Source organism: Typopeltis vanoorti, chromosome 3 (assembly GCF_054136105.1).
Source record: "Typopeltis vanoorti isolate ZY-2024b chromosome 3, IOZ_Tvanoo_1.0, whole genome shotgun sequence".
In the NCBI taxonomy this organism is placed as follows: domain Eukaryota; kingdom Metazoa; phylum Arthropoda; class Arachnida; order Uropygi; family Thelyphonidae; genus Typopeltis; species Typopeltis vanoorti.
The window spans coordinates 136355641-136380950 of record NC_143551.1 but is presented as its reverse complement, the minus strand read 5'-3'; the positions used below and the strand labels follow the sequence as shown (position 1 = coordinate 136380950).

At 35.1% G+C, this 25310-nt stretch overlaps 1 protein-coding gene across 1 annotated transcript in view; it reads left to right on the top strand.

Moving 5' to 3' along the window:
* Positions 1-22685, top strand: part of LOC150108589 (E3 ubiquitin-protein ligase rfwd3.S-like) — a 279570-nt gene extending 256885 nt beyond the window's left edge. Inside the window, exons 14-15 of the mRNA XM_090416037.1 lie at positions 6850-6934; positions 22409-22685. Of these exons, the coding sequence (XP_090272163.1) occupies positions 6850-6918 (69 nt within the window). The 3' untranslated portion in view covers positions 6919-6934; positions 22409-22685. The remainder of the gene's footprint in view (positions 1-6849; positions 6935-22408) is intronic.
* Positions 22686-25310: the final 2625 nt, after the last annotated feature.

Below are 25310 nucleotides of genomic sequence, written 5' to 3'. Positions count from 1 at the left end.
TTTTCACATTAGTTTAATATCCATTGTGATATGTACATAATCTGGATGCCCTCCTTTTCAGAGTTCAAAGTCATTGATTCTGGTTAATCTCTGGCTTTCAACGTTTAAAATCAAATCAGCTAATGCCTTTTCATTCCTACATAGGGAGTAGGCGAGGCCGTTTTAGCCCTATGTAACATTTGGAGACTGAATGGGCAGTTCAATCTCCACTGGTGGTAAATCAGAGATAGCTGACCTAAGACTATCACCAATTAATCGGTCTGCAGTGAAGAAGACCGTTAACAAGTGCCGCCATCTTGACGTCCCTAACACACTATTTTTAATGTCTGAAAATAGTGTGGCTCAACGGCCGATTTTCTTGAGTTTACGGTATGAAAAACCCGAGTTTCCGGTAGAAAAATCTTGCTTGCTCATGCCAGAGCTCGACTAACTCTGGATGTGCTGTTTTCCTTAAGATTTCTCAAGGATCGGGAACGGTGGCCACGTGATAAATGTAACATGCAGATTGTAAATGTATATCAAGATAATTAAAAAAATCAAGATGTTTTATCTGTTGGCCTGGTTGACCGAGTAGTTAGCGTATCAGCTCTCCAACAAACAAGCAGTGGGTTGGAATCTCACTGTGGCATTGCAACGTTAATACGGGTGGTAGGTTAATCCTGTGCGAGACCACTACGAGTGTCTTTTATGAAGCCTTTTCAGGCCTCCAATAAGTTCTGTTTAGTCGTTAGACGAGCTGGTTTACCGAATATCTATATCTTAGCTCACCTATGCTAGTAATGTACTGCAAATTGACATTTTTTTTTCGTTGACTGGATTCACATTTGCAACAAATTAATTCAACCACTTTACTGTCGACTCGCATTTGAACCAAATGGAGCCTCTCACAATTCAAGATCATAGCAATTGTAAGACGTGATCGACGGAGTCTTATGAACAACCCATTTCGTGATTTTCTTTCCGTATTTCATGAAGTTCGTGATATCGTTAATGAAAGATGTTCCATCTGCTGAATTTTCAGCTTTTCAATAAGCTGAACACGCAGTATGTACTACTGAATTCGTTCGATGTAATTCTGCGTTATTTCCGTAATGCAGTCCGTTTCAAGGTTGCCCTTTGTGTGAAAAAATCGGGGTTCGAATCCCGCCTAGAGCTAGAATAACCTTTTAAGGGATTTTCGTTTGAATTTAAATTACACAGTCTCATACGGAGGTATGTTCAGGCCTACCCACCCTATTCCATCAGAATAAGGTGTATAGACCTGAACACACACCGTTGTTTCATCCCCTCTCCTGGAGATGACAATATTCATTCCCATTCTTCAGTGTATGCTCTTTTAAGTGCTTGCAAATTGTGAGCTTTTTCCCAAGCTCGAAAAAAAAAATGTAATACTCTTCAATTCTTCACGTTTTGAACTTAAACACAGTTCAACATAAATAACCCATCGTCGAATTAGAGATATTTTTAATCGTTTTCCTTATAACTGCGAATGAACTCTTAGATAAAATCTGCCAATTACAAAAATACATAAGACTTGGGCGAGGCAGTTCTATTCTGTTGACTGCAGAAATCTTGTCTTGGTCTTGTTAAAACCAAGTCCTATTTGTACAAACTCATGTTTTGTACTACTGTTACGACTACGATGGAAAATGACTTCTCTTTTGGGAGAAAAAAAAATCTGGCATTGTGGATGAGGGAAACATTTAAGGAAGAGAAGGACGAGTAGAATTGATTGAATCTACTATGACATTCACACTTTTAATTTCACGATCTGTATCATCAATGAGTTAAAAACAAATGACCCAACGCTGAACCGTCTGGAAACTCACTTATTTTAGATGCTGATATTAAAAGCATTTGCAAATTAAACAAATCTTAAAGTTAGGAGGGGGATATTAAAAATAATGGGCAAGATGTGGTACGTTATGCAAATGAATGGAATACTTCCTTACTCGGGGAAATATCTGTGGCAACTTAATAGATTAAAATGCGAAAATGTTTCATGTCGGTGGATAAAAACCATGGGTGATTGCTAATTCTGGGAGAATAAATCAAGAACAATGAAGATAAGGAAGCAGGAATATTACTATCCAATATCAATAGTTCGGTATAGCCTCCGTAGCTCAGATATATAGACGAAGACCTTTGGTCAGAAAGACCTGGGTTCGATTTCCGTCAGTGACGCGAGGAACCTTTGTCTAGTCTCTTTCGACGAATGGCGAAAGACTGCTGAACTTCTGCTCAAATAATAGACTAACAATAACCAACACTCTCTTTAAACAACCAAAACCACCCCAAAGAAAATGGACTTATATATCACCAGACAGACATGCCAGCCTGGTTGGCCGAGTGGTTAGCGTATTTGTTCTCCAGCCAAAAGGCTGCGGGTTCGAATCCCACCGTGGGCATGGATGTTTGTGATTGTCTGTGGAAATACCAGTGGTGGTCGGCGGGAGATGGCGTTGGTGTAGTTGTGCTCAGTTGGTGATGGACTGATGGAGACGGAGTTGTGGAGTAGATGCCCTCACTCGATGAGCCCTTGGACTCCCTGGAGGTGTAAAATAATAATTATAATAATATGATAGACTATATCATTATAAACCAAAGATGGAAATCAAGTATCCTAAATTGCAGATCCTTTTCTGCAGACTGTGGATCAGACATAAGCTAGTATTAGCAAACCTAATAATAAAGTTAAAATATGAAAGCACTTTTAGAGTCAAAAGGAGACTGAATGTACAAAAAAAAAAAAAAACTACAAGACAACAATATTCTAAGAAAATAACTAGATAAAAACCTGAAGGAACTACCAAAACAGAATACAGTATAAACATCGTAGAACATTGGTGCAAATTAAAGGAAATAATATTAAAATCGGCAGAAAATACAATAGGTTACACAGAAAGAGAAAGTAAAAAGGTTAAGTTATCATAGGAAAAGCATGAAACTAAAACAGAACTATAACAGAAATTTCTAATTTCTCTAATTAATCTATTATATTCATTTCTGAATGCATTTCTAGCATAACTGGCTAGAAGAAAAATGCAAAATGGCAGAGAAGCTATCAAAAGAAAATAACCTCTAGATAAAATAACCAACTAGATAAAAACCTGAAGGAGCTACCAAAACAGAATACAGTATAAACATCGTAGAACATTGGTGCAAATTAAAGGAAATAATATTAAAATCGGCAGAAAATACAATAGGTTACACAGAAAGAGAAAGTAAAAAGGTTAAGTTATCATAGGAAAAGCATGAAACTAAAACAGAACTATAACAGAAATTTCTAATTTCTCTAATTAATCTATTATATTCATTTCTGAATGCATTTCTAGCATAACTGGCTAGAAGAAAAATGCAAAATGGCAGAGAAGCTATCAAAAGAAAATAACCTCATTGGATTATATAAGCAAATAGAACAAATTAGTAGGACAACAAAAATGATAATGATCAAAAACAAAGAGGGACAACTAATTGAAAGTAAAACAAAAAGAATGGCAAGATGGGAAAAATACTTTAGAGACATATAATAAAAACAGCTCCCAGGATATTACTATTCCAGCCACTGAATGGAAGAAGAAACAAGTATCTTTACAAAGAAATAATAGCACACAGCATAGAAAAACTTAAACTAGGAAAGTACCTGATATTGATCAAATGCACGCTGAATTCTTAAAATCAGGAAAGGAGCAACTTTTGGAAACCATTAAAAACATTATTTGAAAGGATCTACAAAAATGTAGCAGTGCCTACTGATTGGACCAAATCAGTTATAACTCCTATATACAAAAAAGAAGATAAAACAGAATGTGGCTAATAGAGGTATTAGCCTCCTCAGTATTCCAAGTAAGGTTTTTACGAAAGAACTCCAAAAACAAATAAGGCCATATATATATATATATATATATATATATATAACTAGCACTAGGAGAAGAACAAGCAGGTTTCAGACCAGGACGAAGCACAATTGATCAACTATTCACCTTAAGACAGCTAATAGAAAATACACTAGAGTACATCCAGTTGCTACATGAATTTCATAGACTTTCGTCAGGCATTGGATTCAATCCGTAGAACTATAGAAGAATTTGGAATTCCCAACAAAACTATAAGAATAATAAAAAAATCTGTATGAGACATCTGAAAGTGCAGTACGAATGGAGGACACCTTAACCAACTGGTTCCACACAGAGAGTGGAGTAAGACAGGGATGTAATGTGTCACCAAACCTGTTCAATCTTACACTGGAAGAAGCAACCAATAAGGCCTTAAACAATGAAGACTTTGGAATCAAAATATATGGGGAAAATGTGACAAATTTAAAACTTGCAGACGACATTGCATTACTTGCAAGCACAGAAGAAAATCTACAGCGAATTTCTTATAAAATGAAGGAAGAATGTATAAAATTTGGATTAAACATAAATATAGACAAAACAAAAATTACACAAATAGGAAAAAGAAGCACCAATCTGAAAATTGAAACTGATAGCAAGAATCTAGAGCAGAAAGTTTATTTTTCACTTGCTTAGAGTATAATAAATTTAGTTTAATCCTTTATCCAAGTGTGAGCAAACCTTACCCTAGTCCTGAAGATACTTTCAGGCGCAAACTTTGTTTGCTCACACTTGGATAAAGGATTAAACTAAATTTATTATACTCTAACCAAGTGAAAAATAAACTTTCAACATCTTTCTCTAAATCCAGAGTAATTTATTAAAAAAGGGTGACACACCATTTGGCAACTCCTATAGGTAGAGATGACCTGCAAATCCTTCTGCCTGGTATCTCCACTTGGGCCTGGCTCCCACTGAAGAGACCTCAATAAAGGTCGAAACTAGTCTGGGTTATGGCCCTTCCCTTAATGCATAACATTAGACATATCCGCAAGGAGATGTGTTTTGCATTAAGGGAGATACTGAGACAGGAGTGTTGGTAGCTTGCTACACCTTTGCAACGAGTTGTCCTGGTGTTGTATCACCTTACCCTAGTCCTGAAGATACTTTCAGGCGCAAACTTTGTTTGCTCACACTTGGATAAAGGATTAAACTAAATTTATTATTAGAATCTAGAGCAGGTAGAAAATTTCACCTACCTTGGAGGAGTTATTGAGTACAATGGTGAAATTACAAAAGATATAAACAGACTTTTGCATAACGTGAATGCTGGAATCTCAAAAAGGCTGAAGAGAAAAAATTATTAACTACTGAAATGGGTTGGCTAAGAAGATTACTTGGAGTATCTCTGCTGGATAGACTAAGAAACGAAGACATAAGGAAAAGACTAAAACAAGAAATAACAATAACAGACAAAATCTAAGAAAGAAGACTGCGATGGTTTGACTATGTGACCAGAATGGGAACAGAAAGACTAACAGCTAAAGCCCTGAATACAAAGATGGAAGGTAAAAGATCCAAAGGGCGGCCCAGAATTAGATGGATAGACAAAATAAAAGAGGACCTGAAAACCAAATCACAACAACCAAACTGGACAGTATTGTTCGGACTCTCCAAGGACAGACAGAAGTGGAAAGAGTTCATTTGGCCTCATCATCCACATAGATGATGGAAGATAGAAGTGCTTTAAGCTAATCCATTTAGATTTTACGCCATGAATAAAAACGTTATATGTTTGCATCAAAACGGTATCACATTTTCACTTTATTCTGCAACAATAGGTAATTAATAACAATCACTCATTAGTGATTGTTATCGACTATCGAACAATACCAGACAGAATGATGGCCCTTTTGCACACAGTATCTGTTACGTGCTCAGTTCTCTCCAGCAAGTGAATCCGTTTCTACTAGAACTTAAAATTTCGATTTAACCACCTTACCGGCCGTTATGGATCAAATACGCATCCGCATACGCTTCGTATTATAATACCATAAAATTATAATACCATTGTTACAACAATGAAATATAGGATGGATATTTCATTGTTGTAACAATGGTATTATAATTTTAATAAGCACTTCGCATCCATGATAACGTGAACGTCTATAGACGTCTTGGCCGGTAGCGTGGTTTTAATTCTCAATTGCTTAATTTTTCAACGTTTAGAAGCTTTCGAACTATAAAGTGACAGAGTGAGTTTCGTGTTATTTATTACTTTAACTTACGGAATTAGTTTTAAATAATGCAAATTATTTCCTATCTATTTAGGAAAGTTTTTGTGCTAATAATAAAACTTTCCTAAATAGATAGCTTTAGTTATAGTATATAAGGGAATTATTTCTTATTTCCACTTAGAAAAAAATGGGGAATGATTGTCATGTCGCATCACATTAAGTTATCTACTTAATGTGATGCGACACGGTCTTTTTTTCCTTTTCTTAAATGAAATCTAGAACAATTTTTTTTTATTTTCAAACAGGTTACAATATGCCTTTAAATATTGGTGATTAGAAAGTCAAGTGACTTCAATGTAACCATAATGAGTTAACAGACTGAATTAATTATGCAGAAATATTCGGTTCTGATGGGACAGATGGACTTCTATGATTGTGCTCGCAGGTTCATCAAAAATATAACGAAGAAACTGAACAAACTTTTTAATTTACAGATTTTTTCTTAACTTATTACGCGCCTAAGGCTGATTAACTCAGCCTCGTTTGAATGAGTTTCAGAAAAACGTAACCAGCATTCTCAATAAGATTCAAAGGGCGAGGGAGAGTCAAGTCACTGAAAGGCATAGAAACAGACTGAGGATCATTCAAGTTAAAATAACAACAGAAATATTTTAACATTTTCACAATATAAAAATGACATCAAAATACTATTCCCGTTCATTTCAATTATTTTGAATACAATCATAATTAATAAGGAGATTAACACAATTTCTTAGGTCTTACTAAAAGAAAAGGAGAAAGAAGAAAATATAGTGTCAAACGAAGCATTATTTTTACAGATATAAGAAAGCAGGTTCAGCCGTAAGTACACTAAGAGAGATCTAAAATATTTTGAATGCTATTTGAGGTTTTATAAATATAAATATTACGTTAGTTACAAATGCAATATTGCATTTGGTTGTGTGTCAAATGCAGTTCAGGTAGAAAATTAATTACATTCAGTTTATTGGTCAGGGATAAAGCATACTCTTTTGACATAAATATTTCTATTAGTTTATCACATATGGTTAAAAACGCAGATCTAATAAGGATTAATCTGATATAGCGTGACGAAAAAAATTAAATTGAAATCCAAACAGCGTTGTCAGTAAACAATTATTTGAACTGTATTCGACATGCGTACATTTTTAAAAACAATGGTAGGCAGAAATCGTAGAAATATAAAAAAAATAAGTAATAATTATGGATCTTCTCGTCATATTTTAATGTGTATAAAATTAATACAAAGAATTTATGTATATCTGCAAGATTAATAACAATAACAAATACACACACACATTTTAGGATCTCATCGGAAGGAGCCCAAATCATCATATGAGTGCTTCCACTATTATATGAAAGAGTGCAACAGGAAATGTTCAATTTCTACGACTGTAACAATCTCACGATGAAAAGACAACCGAAACAATGAGAAAAAGGACCAGGCCACAGTAGAATAAGCTGTTTGGTTAAAGTAAGAAAACTGAAAGGCTAAAACATTATTGGTATGAGGAGAAAGTTGCAACAGCAGGAGACAAACTAACACAAACATGATAATATATTCAACAAATATTTACCTAAAAAATCAGAAGGAAAGATAACGAACACAACATAGTATGAAGCATTATATGATAAACAAGAGTTGATGACGTAACAAGTCAAATAAAAAATAAAAGATCGTAAGGGATCTTTTATTTTTAAGGATCGTAACAGGTCAAATAAAAAATATAGATTCTGAAAAAGTCAACATATTTGGATAAATATTATATAGAGTGCTTATATACAGATATAAAAATAGCAAACAATTTTAAAAAAATCAGGAAATCGGTATAAGGTATTCTAAAAAATATTTGTGAACATTGCTGCACAGTAAATGTCACAATTACTCGTGTAATGTCTCAAAAGTAAAAATATTTGAATATTCTTATCTAAAGTGTGTATATACATATAGAGATAGTAGCAGAAAGACACCCATTAATTAGTATAAGGTGTCTTACTACAATCTCTTCCCATCGTAGAATATTATATTATTATTATATGTTATAACATCTCCAAGGTAAAGCTATTTGGATATTCTTATCTAAAGTGTGTATATACATACACAGATGGTAACTACCTCAATACACTCATTTAATTATTATAAGATGTCTTGCAAACGTTTCTTGGCATCGCAGCATAATATATGTAAGAATTATAACATCTCCAAGGTAAAGATATTTTTATATTCTTATCTAAAGTGTGTATATACATATAGAGATGGTAACCTACCTAAACACACTCATTCAATTAGTATAAGATGTCTTGCAAACGTTTCTTGGAACCGTAGCATAGTACCACGGTGGCCAAACTTCGGCTCGCAAGCCGCATGTGGCTCTTCTTAAGCTTTATTGCGGCTCAACTAACAAATGAAAAATATTTATAATTTTTCTTAATTTTCTAGCAGGCATGGGGCAATCACCTAATAAAGTTTTTCTGAATGATGATAATAATTTAAAAAACTCGAAGCAAAGCCAAAAATAGGAAGAAAAAACGATGTTTTCCTCTAAAAATCATCGATGTTTGTTTGCCATCCCTAATAAGCTGTATTTTGCTGCTCCATTGGTCAATGTTTTTGAGTGGCTTGATGAAATTTGCTGTTCGGTAATGTAGTTATATTTATATTACCTTGTCAGAAAATTTAACAAGATACATTACTGAATTTCGCACTTCTTATATTAATAAACAGGTAATAATTTAAATTCCAAATTATTTAAATATTAATATTTTATTTTAGAATATTTTGCAGCATGACTTGAAAATAAACAGAAATGGAAGTATATCGATGAACATAGAAATTTTAAGGAAGAATGGGAAGAAGACTATGCTTTTATTGAGAAAAATGGTAAAGCTTTTTGCCTCGTCTGCAGTTCAACAGTGAGCAATTTCAAAGTAGGGAATTTAAAACGTCATTATGAAAAATTGCATCGCGAGTTTTATTCTCAATATCCAGAAAAATCTGAAATACGAATTAAAGAGCTTAAATCGTTGAAATCTTCAGTTAATAACCAAATTAACTTCATGACAAAATTTACTGAAGAATCTAAAACTGTAATAGAAGCTAGTTTTAAAATATCATGGAACATCGCACGTGCAAAACGGCCTTATACCGAAGGGGAATTTATTAAGCAAAACATTCTTGATACAATTGAATCACTGGACCCTAATAATTCAAAACTTTTAAGGTTAATTACCGACATTTCTACCTCACGACATACAATTGAACGTCGAATTTCAGAAATAAACGTGGATTTATTGTCAAAATTAGAAAACGATATAAAAGATTGTGTAGCATTTAATTTGGCGCTTGACGAATCAACTGACATTATAGACCAACCACAATTAGCAATTTTTATTTGTTTCGTTCTTGAGGACGGAGTGACGCAAGAAGAATTATTACATTTAATAGCATTGAAAGATAGTAGTCGTGGTGTTGATATTAAGGAAGCTTTTGATGTTGCCCTTAAAAATGTTCCAAAAAGTAAATTAGTAAGTGCAAAACACTTTCATTTTGAACATGTGTTTACACTACTCATAAAAATCGTAAATTTCATTCGGACCAATGCAAAGCCACCGTCAGTTTCGAGATTTGAATGAACAAATGATTTATCGTAGTACTGCATAGTGAGATGGTTATCTACGTACGATGTATTGAATAAATTTGTAGCTTATTGGAACCTATTATAGAATTCCTAGATATAAAAAAAAAAAGGCAATCATGTCCACAATTAAAAAACAATGAATGGATCCTGGACTTAATGTTCTTTACTGATATAATGGAATATTTACAAAATTTCAGTGTGTCGCTGCAAGGCAAGGACAAGAATATTTCAGAATTGAGTCAGAGCGTTTTTAGTTTAAAAAAAAAAAATACAACTTTTTCAAAAAAATATAAGTGAAAAGACATTCACTTTTGAAAAAAAGCGACTTCGGGATGCGATATTCTTCCTACGGCCATCAGTAACTATCGAGCAAAATTAAACAACCTGTTGGACGATTTTGAAGAACAATTTGTAGACTTACAAGAAATAAAATCATATATCGCATTTCTATTAAATCTATTTGAAATTGATGTAATTAACAACGGTTTTCCGCTTTTAAAAAGTTTACTTCCTGGAACGGCATCAGGAGAAATGGAGTTAATAGAAATGCAAAAAGACGAAGGTGTTAAAATGTTACATAAATCAGGTACAGTCATTTAAATAATGCAGCATATCGTTTACTATCAATTTTTGGATCGACGTATGATGTTGAATCACTGTACTCACCCATAAAATTTGTAAAATCCAAGTATCGTTCTCAATTAACCAACATTTGAAAGAATTAATAAGTTCAATTACTAATTACAAATCAAATTATCAAAAATTAGTTGCTAACTTAGAAATCCATAAACCTGCTACTAGTAAAGAGTAAATAAAAAATGCAAATAGATGTAAAAAAATATGTAATAATAAATATAATGTTTCAAAAACTTTTTTTCTTTTATTCCTTATAAATGATATTGTATTTATATGTGTACGTATATGACTGACATAGACCTTTGGGATGTGGCTCTTAACAATTTCTGGGAGGTAACTAGGGCCTGCAAAAACTCTGGCCACCCCTCGCATAGTATATGTAAGAATTATAACATCCCCAAAGTGTGTATATACATACAGAGATGGTAACCTACATAAACACGCTCATTTAATTAGTATAAAATATCTTGCAAACGTTTCTTGGCATCGTAGCAAAATATATGTAAGAATTATCACATCTCCAAGGTAAAGATATTTTTATACTCTTCTCTAAAGTGTGTATATACACATACAGAGATGGTAACCTACCTAAACAAACTCATTTCAATTAGTATGAGATGTCTTGTCTTGATTAGTATAAGATAACTTGCAAACGTTTCTTGGCATCGTAGCATTTGTAAGAATTATAACATCTCCAAAGGTAAATATATTTTTATATTCTTATGTAAAATGTGTATATATACGTACAGAGATGGTAACCTAACTAAACACAATTAATTAGTATAAGATGTCTTGCAGATGTTTCTTGGCATCGTAGCATGTTATATGTAAGAATTATAGCATCTCCAAGTTGAAGATATTTGAATATCTTTATTTTCTAAAGTGTGTATATACAGTACCGTCTACAGGGTGTAGCATTGAGGCAGCCTGCCTCACGGCGCGGCTTAATAAGGGCGCTCGTTCAGCCGTATTGCAGTAGACGCCGTCGCTATGCTAACAATTTCTGTTAGAGTAGCAAGTGCGGAAAGAAGTTTTTCTAAGCTTAAACTCATTAAAAATTATTTGCGAACAGCAATGATCCACGAAAAATTGGTTGGTCTACGAACTATAGCGATAGAGGCGGATATAGCTTATAATTTAAATTATAAGCTATATTCGCGGATAGATAGAATAGATATCCGCCTATAATATATAAGCTTATTTATTATATTATAAGTGAATCGAGCTTATAAACAGTTTTATTGTGCGATATCCCCGTGGAGCAAACATTTAATTAATATTCTTATGTAATTATTTAGCATTAATGTTTCTCTTGTAATAAAAACCAAATAGCAATTGGAGATTTTCTTATATTTTTGTCATACAATCCATCAGGGGCGATATTTAATTGTTTGCCTCAATGTGCGATCTAAGAAATACATAAGCTATGTAATGAAATATGGAGTCAGGGTATACCCCCCGAAGAGTGGAAAAAATCGGTCTTGGTTGTTCTTCATAAGAAAGGCAATGCTTTAGAATGCTCCAATTACAGAAGTATTGCATGAATGAGTCATCTTGGCAAAGTGCTGATGAAAATACTAACAGAACGCCTGAAGGTCATATGAAGGTACATCTTCCTGATGAGCAAGCCAGATTTCAAAAAGATCGAAGTACAGTGCAACAAATACTCGCACTAAAACTAATAGCAGAGAAAGCTCGAAGAAAGAACAAAAAGATATACTGCTGTTTCGTGGACTTTCAAAAAACATTTCATAATATTGACCAAAATATGACATGGGCTGTCTTGAAATCCTATGGTGGACAATAAATTGATCCGCCTGCTGAAAGATATACACAGCCAAGCACAAGCAACAGTCAGGATAGCAGGTGTGACTGGAGATTGGTTTGCCACTAGTCAAGGTACAAGACAAGGGGACCCAATATTACCGATCATTTTCATAATAAGATTAAGGAAGAAAGTGGAGGCATTTCAATAAATGAGAATAAACCACCTCTGCTTTGCAAATGACATTGCCCTGATTGAAGAAGACGCAGCAAGGCTGGAACACACATTGCAAACACTACAGACAGAAGGGAAAAGATATGGACTAAATGTCAACTTTAAAAAAACTAAAACAATGATATTCGGACAACAGGAATTACTGAACAGAGTTATGATAGACAGACTTCAACTGGAAAATGTGGTTTATATAATTTATCACGGATGCCACATGATGCATGACTTGGATTCCCAAAGAGATAAAAATTAGAATAGCCAGAGCAACAACTAATTTAAAAGCCATGGACAAAATATGGAAGAACCGAGCTATAAATATGCAAGCTAAACTGCACATTGTAGAAACCTGTATCTTCAGCAGCATGCTCTATGGATGTGAGGCCTGGCTACTCTTGAGAGAATCTGAAAGGAGAATATTAGCATTTGAGAGGAAGTGCTATAGAAAGATCTTGAAAATAAGCTTGATCCAGAAAGTGAACAACGAGGAAATCTATGAAGAATACAGCCAAAAGAAAACCTGATCCAGAAAATAATCAAAAGGAAACTACGTCTCTTTGGCCATATATGTAGAATGAACAATGAGAGGAAAATAAAAATGCTTCTGCTTTGGATGATTGAAGGAAAGAACAAAAAAAGGAAGACCAAACAGAGAATGGGGCGATGACACTGTCAAATGGTGCGGAAACTCTATACAGAAATTGAGTCATCTTGCACAAAATAAAATGCAATGGGAAGAATCATATCAATATGACATCAGACACCTACGAGCATTGAACCCATGGTTGTTGATGATGATTTTGGTCAACAGTAGGCTATTAGTAGTTAAGTTTTTGGGGAGTCAAAAGCTATACGCGGATTTTCGAACAATGCGGGGAATTGGTTCCCCGCATTGTTCATGGGTCAACTGTACATACATGTGTGTTTGTGTTTATGTACATATATGCGTTAATACCTTTTACACACGTGTGTGTGTAAAAGGTATTAACGCATGTGTGTGTGTGTAAAAATGTGTGTACACACACACACACATGGTGACAGGTTTATATAATTTAAAATCATATAAACTCACAATGTTTATATATATATATACTTACTCTGATTATATCAGAAGAATAAAATTTGTCTATACAGTTTATCCATAGATGTTTGCATAAATTTTAAGCTTCAACATACACTGTGTTTAAAGTGTTTAAAGAAGTATTTGGACACTTTACATGGCAAGCAAATTTTGGATCCTACGACATGTAAATATTCAGGAAATGTCTGTGTAAGTAGTCTGGTAATAAAATTTGGGATGAGCGGTATGTTTTGCTCTGTACTCTATGTCTAAGATGCCACATTCAGCTGAATTGACAGACTTCGAACATGGGTTGGTAGTTAAATGTCACGCCAGTAGTCTTTCTTTCCATGACACTGCACCAATCTCAGTACACCGAAATCAACCGCTGCTTATGTTATGCATAGATGGAAAGTTGATAGTGCTACAGCAGGAAAACGCTCTGGGAGACCACAGACACTTACTGAGATCGATGAGCTCTGTCTCGGAATGTTTGAGCATCCCGCACGTCATCAGCGGCAGACTTCGCAGTCAACCTGGAAATTGTTGCAGGAACATCTGGCAGCACTAGATCTGTCTGTAGAGTTGCATGCCTTACGTTACACTGGCAGACCTTTTGCGAACAAGCTACATATCTTCCCCCCCCCCCCCCCCTAAACGGCAAACGATGTTTGGACTGTTGGCTTTCACACCGTTCCTGCACCATAGATGATCGAAAAACGGTTCTGTGGAGCATGTTTGGATATGGGGATTGCCTGGGGAACAGTTCCAACAGGACTGCATCATTTCAACCATGAAGTTTGGTGGAGGCTCGGTAATGGTATGGGGGTGTTTCAGTTGGAAGAGCTTGGGAAATTGGTGGATGTCTCCAAAACCATGACGTGTGATGGTTGCACTGGACAACTTCATGCTTCTGGCGCTGTGGAAGACATCGGCAGGACAATGTTCCATGCCATACTGCAATGCATGGCCGAGACTGGTTTCCACAATACAACGTCGAAGTGTTGGACCGGCTGGTTCATGGTATAGACCTCAACACTATCGCACACATTTGGGACAAATTAGAATGCCGAATTCGCTACACACCACAGTAGCCGTCATCGGTATCAGCAATAGGGGTAGCTTTGGAAGCATATTCCTGTTGCGGTGTATTGGAAAGTGGTTGAAAGCATACCCCAAAGGGTAGTTGCTGTTATTTGGGCCAAAAATGGTCCCACTTGGTACTAGAAAAGTAATTAAAACGTTAGGTGTCCATATACTTCTGTCAACAGTGTAGTTTAAATATTTGGGATTGAAAGTTTCATCAAGTTGATATCTTAATATACTTATGTTGACCTTAAAGGTGAACACGATTACCAATGTTTATTTCCATTTCATTTCCCTTTCTTTGCTATCCCCCCCACTCCTTATATTCTTTCTCCCAAATCTTATGCCAGCTGCCACCCTCTCTTAACAGATGATTTACGTCTCTGCCCATGGAAAAATTGTCATCTTTTCTGCCTCCCCTTTGCATATAAGAATGAGGCCTACCTTCGCTAGTTCCCTCGTCTTTTTGCAGCTAATTCTGCTTTTCTCCAGTTCTCCCAAACGTAAATGCCAAGTTAATTTAGGCATTTTCTTTTATACTTACAATCCATGTCAAGGCTATTCTTAGAATTGCCGCTCTGTCCATTTTGCCAATTTCAATGTGCGTCTCACTGACAATCCTTTTGTGTTTGATCTAGCTAATGTAACTCGTGATTTGTAACATGCTGCGAGCAAAGTATTTTAAAGCTTGAAAACTATTTAATCTGTCTTTCTGTTCCATGTCTTTGATGCATATATATATATATATATAGAGCTTCTCATAGATATAGAAATTTATTATTATTATTATTATTACTATTATTATGCTATTCGAATAATTTCTGAAATCATATTTGTTGTCTGATTATATCCTTCGGTTCCATCTCAAAATGAAATTAGCTCCCAAGTATATAAAATTTTTAACGTCTTCTATGGTAAAGTTTAAATTTCTTTCTGATATTCGTTCAATTTAAGGACTGTCGTTTTATTCAACTTTTTAGCTGTCTTATAATGTTTCTGATTGTTTGTAAAGCAGTATGTTTTGATGCTATTAAAACTACTATCTCTGCATAATCTAGATCTTCATACTTTTATTAGAGATTCCATTTTATTCCTATTCTTATACAGTACTTGTAACCTTTTTTTTTCATAATTTAATCGATGGCTATGTAAAAAGTAATCCAGACCTTACGCAGTTCCTTATCCCAGACCATTCTGATGAGTTTGTTATGCAATAACACAGCTTTTACTTTCTTTATAACATTTTGTTATCACATATTTATCAGGTATTCTATAACTTCGGATTATCCATAATATATCAGCAGTGTGGCTTTGGCAAAATCTACAAAATTTAGGTATAAGTAGTTCTAAATTCTATACTTTGTTCAATGTCTTTTTTCTTAAAGTAAAAATGTGAATGTGATGAATGCTACTTCCACCTGTTCTAAAACCAAATTGTTAAAACTTAAAATTTTTTTTTTTTTTTTTTTTAAATTACGAACTTTTTTTTTTTAGCGACATTAACGGTAGACTAATTCCGCTCGAATTTCCACATTTAGTGGGATCGCCTTTCCTGGAATTACGACTATCGTTACTTCTTTTCGTGAATTCGGTACTATTTCTCTCTGGCACATTATGAAATGTTACTTACAATTTATCAGAAACAATTTCCGTAGTTGTCTTAAGCATCTCTGTTACAATATTCTCGTTTCCACATGCCACAATATATCTATTACGCTTATTATTCAATATTTTAAAATTTTTCATGTTTGGTCTCTTCAGCAGGGATTCTAGATTCGTGTCGCCTATAAGAATAAATTGTCATGCTTTGGTATATATTTTTATACACCACTGCATTTTTCATATGAGATCTTTTATTCAATGTCTTTATCATGAATTGGTATACAAATTTTTATGAGAATTAATTTAGTATAGTTTGAATATACTCTGGCCATCAGCATTCGATTATATAGGTTTCGTATTCATCCCGCGTTTACTAACCACTTCACTAAATAAAGTATCTTCGTTCGTTTTTCTTCAGATCCTGAATACACTGATATTCATCCATAGTGCTCAATTTTCCATCGTCATTTTTAGTTATTATTCGAAGTTTAGGGGGCACATTGCAAAAGTGACTAAATCAGCTCATCAAATCACTTGGCTTCTGAAAAATACTTTAACATGCAGAGACAAACAAGTTGTTGTTCATCTGTATCGGGCCTTGATAAGACCCCATCTAGACTACTGTGCCCAGTTATGGGCGATAGGGTTTCTTCGTGATGGGGAGGAAGTGGAGAGGGTCCAGAGACGAGTGACCAAGATGATAGTAGGTCTGTGGAATGAACCTTATGAGAATAGGTTGAAGATTTGTGGGTTGCAGAAATTGGTCGATAGGCGAAGGAGGGATGATATGATTGAGACATTCAAATTACTGAAGGGTTTCTATAAGATTGATCCAGAAGATTTTTTGAAAATATGACTGGTGGTGGGAGGACTAGGGGCCATGCATGGAAGCTGGGCAAGAGAGTGGTTGACAAGGGTGTTAGAGCTAGGTTTTTTACTTGGAGAGTGGTAAATGAGTGGAATAAGCTTCCAGAGTCTGTTGTGGGTGCTACGACCGTGAATGAGTTCAAGGCAAGGTATGATAGATACTGTGTGAATGTTGAATAGTTGTTCTTGACATGATGTTAGGGCCTCCCTCGATGAGTCTATCGACTCCTTGGAGTTGCCCGGAACAATAATAATAATAATTATCGATTATGTACTGTATCATTTACCTAATAACTTTTGTCTTGCAGTTTGGAAGATAATTCTGATATTTCAATGTAGTAATTAGTTATTTTTTAGTTGCAAGTGATGACCTCATGTCAGTGGCGCACTCAGGATTTAATCTTGGGGGGGGGGGGTGAGTAGAGTAGACGACTTGAGAATACACTCTGCACATTGCATACGACCTATGACTGAGCATCTGCGGTGATCCCCAATACATGATACCCGTGATCTCCTCTGGCCCTGCTCGGGCAAATGAAGTAGAGCTCAGTCCGCCAGCACTACTTCGTTCGCCTTGCGTTTACAGCGGCAGTGATTCCCGAGAGCTATAGGATATTCCCAGCTTATGTAACCGCTAATTCATAAGTAGTATAGAAATAGAAGACACGACACAACATAAATTTAAAAAAAAGTGAATTTTAATTATGAAAAGATTCTTGGAAAAATTTCTAGTGTTTGTTTTTTCCTTTTTCTTTTATGGGGGCAAGGGCCCTTGGCCCTCCCCTTGGGTGTGCCACTGCCTCATGTGTTCTAAAAGTTTCTGTAAGCACATCTTGAAACCTTCATCTATATATCCCTTTTAATCTTAAACAGTAATCGTCTGGATCCTATAGGCTCTCCCATCGGACACCCCCCATATACTGGGGCTCATGTTTCCCATAATCAGAAAACTTTTAAGAGTGATTAGCTCTTCCACAAGCCCTTCTCCTTTATCCGATTTTGGAATAGGCCAGGGACACTACTCTAAGGAAGAGCTGATATCTTTACATGCTATAACTGAAACACCCTCCCTCCAGTGGCATATAAATGAGTATTCCAGTGAGTGTGGTGTGTTACATTATTAAAAATGATTAAATTTGTATTAAAAATCTTACTTCAAGAAAAAAATCCGTTAAATTTATACATCGTTTCCGTGATGCTAAGTAAATTTAGAAGAGGCAAACGCTTCCCCCCTTCTTTATCAATTTTTAACTTGATCTTGTATTCTCAGTTTAAAAAAAAATACTCAAAATGTGTAAGTACTCAAAATTGCCTAAATGCCACTTAAAACCTTTCATTCCAGCGTAAATTTCAGTCAGTGCGAACGTGCCAGCATGGCGCTGTTTAATCTTCAGGCGGGATTATTCATGGTTGATTGAGCATTATTATGAGACCACACCAATGGCACCTATCACACCTTTACACTCGATACCAGTTAATATATTTACCTCAAAACCAGGTCTCACTAATACCAATACTTGGAGAACAAAACGTATTTGATATTCAAGCAAAACACCCAACCCTTTGTTCCTGATATTTTGGTACTGACATAAATTAGCTTCCATGTTTTTTTTTTTTTAAATACTTATTCCTAGTCTTTGCAGTAAGGATCGAATCGTCTGCCTTCAAAACTACACTTCTTCTTAATCCAGTGCTGTCATGCTGCGATAATATACTTGTAATTTTCAACTTTCTCGCTCATCTCTTGCTTCTTCCAGCAATCCGTTCATATTCTTACTGTATAAATCGTTTGTTCCTACCAGTCCATTTCTTTTCTGTTTTTCAGTTGCATTGGTTAATGTTGTTTTTTTTTTTAGCAATCATAAAACTCGTAATAACATGGTCATCAATCGCATGTTTTATAACTGAATTTTGGCACCCATTTTTTTTTTTTTTTATAAGAAAACAATAGCTAACCTATTAGTACCTTTATAGCATTATTTCATCTAGCATGTGAATCTGTGCCTACTTTGGTAAGACCAGGTCAACAATATTGCATTAAACCGCCTATCTCACGGTGCACGGATGGGGCCCAAAGCTTGCTGCACAGCTGGTATGGCATCTGGTGTAATCCCAGCATTCCACTTCCAAGCAATATATTGTTTGCCAGATAGTGGGTTTCCACTAAGGCTCTGTGGTAGGTGAGAAGCTCTGGCACTGAACAAAAAGTCCCTTAAACATGAATCCTTCATTCTCTAAATTTCTAGGGACCCCTCACAAGCCCCTACTCAAATACAGAAATCGTCAATCATCATTTGATAACAGATAAACAAAAGCTATCTGACACCAATATAAATGTACCAGTGTTTCTATCATTCATGCAACATGTGAAAAGCTAATAGGGAAAATGCCTCCGTTCTGTATTTAAAAAAAAAAGGGTTTAGGACTGGCAGGATCCCAAAAACATTTAAACTATGTCCTGGTATTACTCTTGTCAAAATGTTGGGTTAGCAACACGGAAAAAATAGTGGGAGCACTATCACTGGCAGGAATAACAATTACAGTAGAGCTCATAAAACTTCACCTATTCTAGAGGTGTGATATCAGAATGAGATCTTGATGTTTTGAACGTAGCTCAGATGAGGAGCTCCTAAATGGGGAGGAGATGAGGAGATCCTAAAACTTGCCTGATGTTGGCCATTGGTTTGAAGACCACTTTATATCAAGAATAGGCACCAACAGACATGCTAGCCAGTTTAGATGCTGTATCCCTTTTCACCAATTTACCAGTAGAAGAGGTAATAAACATCATCCAAGATCTCTTTCCTCTAGACATCACACAGATGTTTAGACACTGCCTTCAATCTAATTTCTTCAAGGTTAACAACATCATATACCAACAATTAGAAGGCCTAGCAATGGGAAGCCTACTATCACCATCTTGTGCAGACCTTTTCATGGAAAAACTTGAAAAAGAAATTCTCTCTGCAATCTCTCCGAGACCATCTACATGGTGGAGATATGTTGACGATATCTTCATCATATAGCAAGACAGCTTAGATAACCTAAAATCGTTTGTGGATAAAATCAACTCAATACATAGCAAGATAAAATTCACTCTGGAAGTGGAAAACAACAACAAACTGCATTTTTTAGATATCTTGATAAAAAAACAACCAAACAGTGTCAAATTATCCATTTACAGAAAGCCTGCAGATACTGGAAGATGTCTTCATTATACTTCAAACCATCACAAGACACACAAACTGAGCATTATCCACATGTTGAAACATAGAGCCAAAAAGTTTATATCAGAAGAGGAGGATACACAGACTGAACTCTCACTAATAGCCAACACATTATCACAAAATGGATATCCTCAAAACATCATCAAAAAATATCTATACAATGACAACCCCAGACAAGAAGAATCCCACTGTCAGCACATTTCTACTGTAGTGATACCTTTCATCAAGTCAATTTCTTATCAAATAGCAATACTAAGAGCCCACAACATCAGAGTGGTCTTCAACCCAACCACCAACATCAGACAAGTTTTAGGATCCCCAAAAGATAAAGTGCCGTTCTACAAATATCCAGGAGTATGTTACATTCCCTGTTCCTGTGGTCTTGCCTACATCGGACAAACTTCACGAAGTTTAGAAATTAGACAAAAAGAACATGTTGGTGATGTAAACCACAACAGAAGCATCTCTTCCGGCTTAGCACATCATTTCTGTACGTCTAACCACACGATAGATTGGCAAAACAGCTCCATGCCATATCTCGATGACGACTACAGGCATCGTTTATTTAAGGAAGCCACAATAGTGTCAATAACTGGCGGAAACCTCAACAGAAATCAGGGTGTAATTCTAAACAGTTCGTGGAAAAACCTGATCCTCTCTCTCTCTCAATCAATCTGAACTACAGCTAGCCAGTAATCACATTACACGCTTACAACAAACACGCATGTGTGATAATGAATAAGAACAATAAGTCCTCTCTGTCACGCGAACGTGTAATCTTAGCTACTAGTTGGTTTACAACGTTTTTTATGTTCCTTTCAATTTGCATTTACTAGTTTTCATGTCTCCATAAATGCCTTGAAAAAGCCAGACAGTTTGCTGGTGAAACTGGTAGGTTTTAGTATAAGTTTTATTTTAAACTGGTCTGTATTAATAACATTGTATTTCTATTATAAAAATATGTATAATTTGAATATATTTGCTACTACCATAACCTATTATACACACATATATACATGCTCTATTTTCTCATTGACATAGAAAATTGACATCTATTTCTATCTGACATGGTAAATTTTCAAATGATTAAATAATTGAAATAGAAAATTGATAAAAAAAATTGATCATGTAAGACAGGCATAAGATGAATTAAAATGCAATATTTAAATTTTATATGATTATCTAATCGCAAAATCACGAAAATAATTCATTTTTAAATATATATTATTAATTTCTTCTATAAAGAGCCACCAACCCCTAGACCACCTGAACACCCCCCCAAATGCTTCTGATCCTACTATAGCCCCCCCCCCCCCTAGAAGGCTTTAGCACCCACTGGGGGCGGTACCATCCACTTTGGGAACCTATGTTCTAGACAAATAAAAGCAGATCTTCCTGTTTGTCTGAAATAAGATAACCCACAAGAGCAAGGAATCTGGTAGACACCTGGATAATTGAGATGTAAAAGCTTGTACTTTGGAGAAGTGAGAACGGTGGAGATTTTTCTGATGGGGTGAAAGGCAACAGAAATATTTAGTGGTTTTAAAACTTTTGCTATGCATTCACTAATGCCTTGCACAATAAGGGAAGAATACGAGTTATTTCTTCTCTATTTGAAGAGGTAGAGATACCATAACTGCTCACCAGTACAGCCGCTCTAGGCTGGCAGACCATGCCTTAGATACCCACCATAAAATTCGTTGGAAGAAAACAAAAATAATTCATCGCAGCAAGTTTAAATACGAAAGATTATTCAAAGAATCTTCAGCAGCTCTAAAAAACGTTCCTAACCTCAACAAATTTGGGTGCATGAAACTACCCCAAATTTGGGAGACTTACATTATGAGAACTTCAGCCCAACTGCCAAGACTACCAAATTAGCCCACCAGAGGGCACCATTAGGACTTTAGGAACAATATTAGTTTCTTGCTTTCTTCCTCATTTGCTTTGTGTTAATGCCTGCGTGCACATACCATATCTTTATGTTCCTGAAGATGGCAATATGATGTTGCCGAAATATAGAAGTTATTCATTAAAGTTACCTTTAATTAATATACTTTATATGCGTTGTTAATTCCGTAAACTAATTACCAATCATAACTGCTCAAAGCTCTTTTGATGAAATAATTCTTATAGCCATCAGATAAAAAAGTGGAAATAATAATGTTGCAATTCTTTCTGTAATAGCTCATCTGAAGAAGATAAGGAGTGGGCCCAATGAACCAGTGTTTTAATAGTTCCAGCCTTTTTAATGGGATGGTGATGAGATTCAGCATGGATATAATGGCCTCTATGAGTCTTCTTCCTAAAAACTGAGAAACGTAGGTTACCATCTGGTTGGCGAAGAATTAAAAGATCTAAAAAGGCTAATTGCTTATTTACCTCTTCCTCTAGGGTGAATTGGATCCTTGAATGAAGTGCATTTAATTTAGAGAGAAACTATTGTAATTCATAAGAAGAGCCATTTCAGATAGCAAAGATGTCATCTACATAACTGAACCAATGAGTAGGTCTAGGTAAAATGTTGTCAAAAATATATTATACAAAGTGCTCCATAAAGAAGTTGGTGATAGCAGGAGAAATAGTCCATTGCTGTTCCTTTGATTTGTTGATATAACTTGTTTTTAAAGGAACAATAACCTGAATGTATTACAAAATCAAATATTTTAACAATGTGTCTGAAGGAAATTCTTGTTGTAGTAATAACAATAAATAATATTTTATGCGAGTTAATTCAAGTATTATAATTTATTTAAATATGCCTATTCACAGTATTTCCTTATTGAAACACAACAGAATCTCGCTCCATGCACACTTCAAAAAATGTAAATGAGTTCCTCAAAAATCACAACATCCACTTACTTCAGTGGCCAGTTAACTCTCCTGACAGTAATCCAATAGAAAATTTGTGGGTTATAGTGAAAGAGAGACTTGAAAAATTAAATTGTGATACATAGGATAACTTAATACAATCCATTATAAAAGTATCATGGTTTCGAGATGCAGAAATAAGAAAAATGTGTTCTATGTTGGTAGAGTCCATGTCTAAGCAAATTTATCAACTTATCAGGAGAACATACAAATTATTAGGTAAAGCTGAAGTTTAATTATTGTACTTATTTTCTTGCGAAATTAAAATTTTTCTTTAAAATGCGAGTGTTTGGATTAATTTGTTTGCTAACTGTATCGTCTACTCATACACTTGAGTTTCTTCCTCGAGTAAAGAGGTAGTGGTGAGCTCAATGTAGCATACATCAAGTGGTAGCTTTTAACAAAATGCTTGCTATCTATATTCAGCAGTGGTATTTTTTCACTCATTCTTTCTTTTACTTTTATTGCTAAAATGTGCATATGATTTTTTCTTATTAATTTTGCTCCATTAAAAAAAAGGTGGGCAGAATAAATTATCAAATACCTACTGTATATTAATGAGTGAAAACAGCTGTGTGTTAAAAAACTTTCAAAAATTTTGCTATGTTAATTTATTATTCACTGGTAATATAAATTTTTCAAATGAAATGTTAGTATATAAAGAAACATCAATATATTGGTGCATGGCTTTGCATATATATTTGCTTAGGAGGTAATGCCAATGACTGCATTAAATATAAAAGTATTGTTAGCAACCAAAAGAATTATAAGACCATTTTCATGTACAGTGCTTTGACATTTTATTGAATAACTTTTTCTCATTTAAAAGAAGAAAGAAAAAAAAGTGCATCAAAGCTTATAATTGTCATGAAAACTGGACAAGGTATGAGGTTTAATGAAGATTGACTTCTCTGAAGACATTGCTATCAGTTAATTCTTTCATTCTATACTGGTTGAGAATATCTGATGCCATTGAATAAATGAAAGCATCTAATATAGTCACAAGCTGAGGTAGTCAAGTAGATTATTCCTAATCAGGACTTTTTTTCTAAATATAAGTTTACCGGAATTCTACCATCTCATCTCATCTCATAACACAAGAAAATCGAAACATATCAGGCCTTTGAAGCTCTCTTTCTTTTACTTTTGACAAATGGATATTATATATATCAAATGGAAATAAAACATTAAACATTAAAGCAAAGGTGAAAAAGTTTAAAAAATACCTTAATTTTCACAATAGCTTCCAAATTAGGCTCGTCACACTGGTGTTGCCATCTTCAAGAGTTCGTTCCTTACTCTTCATGTGTGTTGCTAGATGTCTGCCTTTCAGGAACCAGGAATTGACGTATGGTAAGGGTTGAAAACAGGCACAGGAGGCCCAACCAGCTTGATGAACATCAATGTACTCACGGTCTTCATTTGTAGAGAAGCTCTTGTTGGTGTGATAATCAGGTTCATCTGGGAAAAGCCATGCTCACATTCAGCAGTAGAAATGGGGATGCTGTTGAGTGTTTATTAACTAATAGTGCAGCAGGCATTTTCTTCTCTGTCAGGACTTCAGGAAAAGCTCTAACAACCTGTCATTCTGGAATTCTTAGCCTCTTACACAAACTCTCCACTTCAGTCTCACCGAAAGTAACATTCCTTTCAGCACCATCTGGCCAACATTCTGGACACGACACTTTTGTTCATTCTGGAATTTGAATCCCTTCTGCAGATAGAAAGTGATTTTCCATTCGTTGTTTCAATAAGTCATAAAATTTTGATCAAGAGAACGATTCACATTTGTTGATCAGCTGGTTACCCTCTTCTCCAAAGTCACTCCTTTAAAGTTCAGATTTTCAACTGCTTGTACAGCTTCACGATAAAAAGGCCTGCCATTGACTTTCCTGTCTTCAAACAACCGAATCTGCCTTGATGTACTGCTATGAGCTTTGTAGAATGTAACATCCCTTGCTTGCAGTTCAACACTAAGCTCTGACAATTCTTGGGGAGCATCATACATCAATCCAAGATCCAAAACAAAATCAACACTTGTTATTTTCTTCAAAAGGCCTTCATATATTACTCGTTCAGACTTCCTTCCGTGTTTTCATCTTCTTTTGCTGCTGTAAAATGAGCCACAAGTGGTTCATAATCTTTCCACACTGCGGAAACACTTCTAAAACTAGAAGCCACCCAACGAGTACTTAAAATTCTTCCAATTTTGAAGATT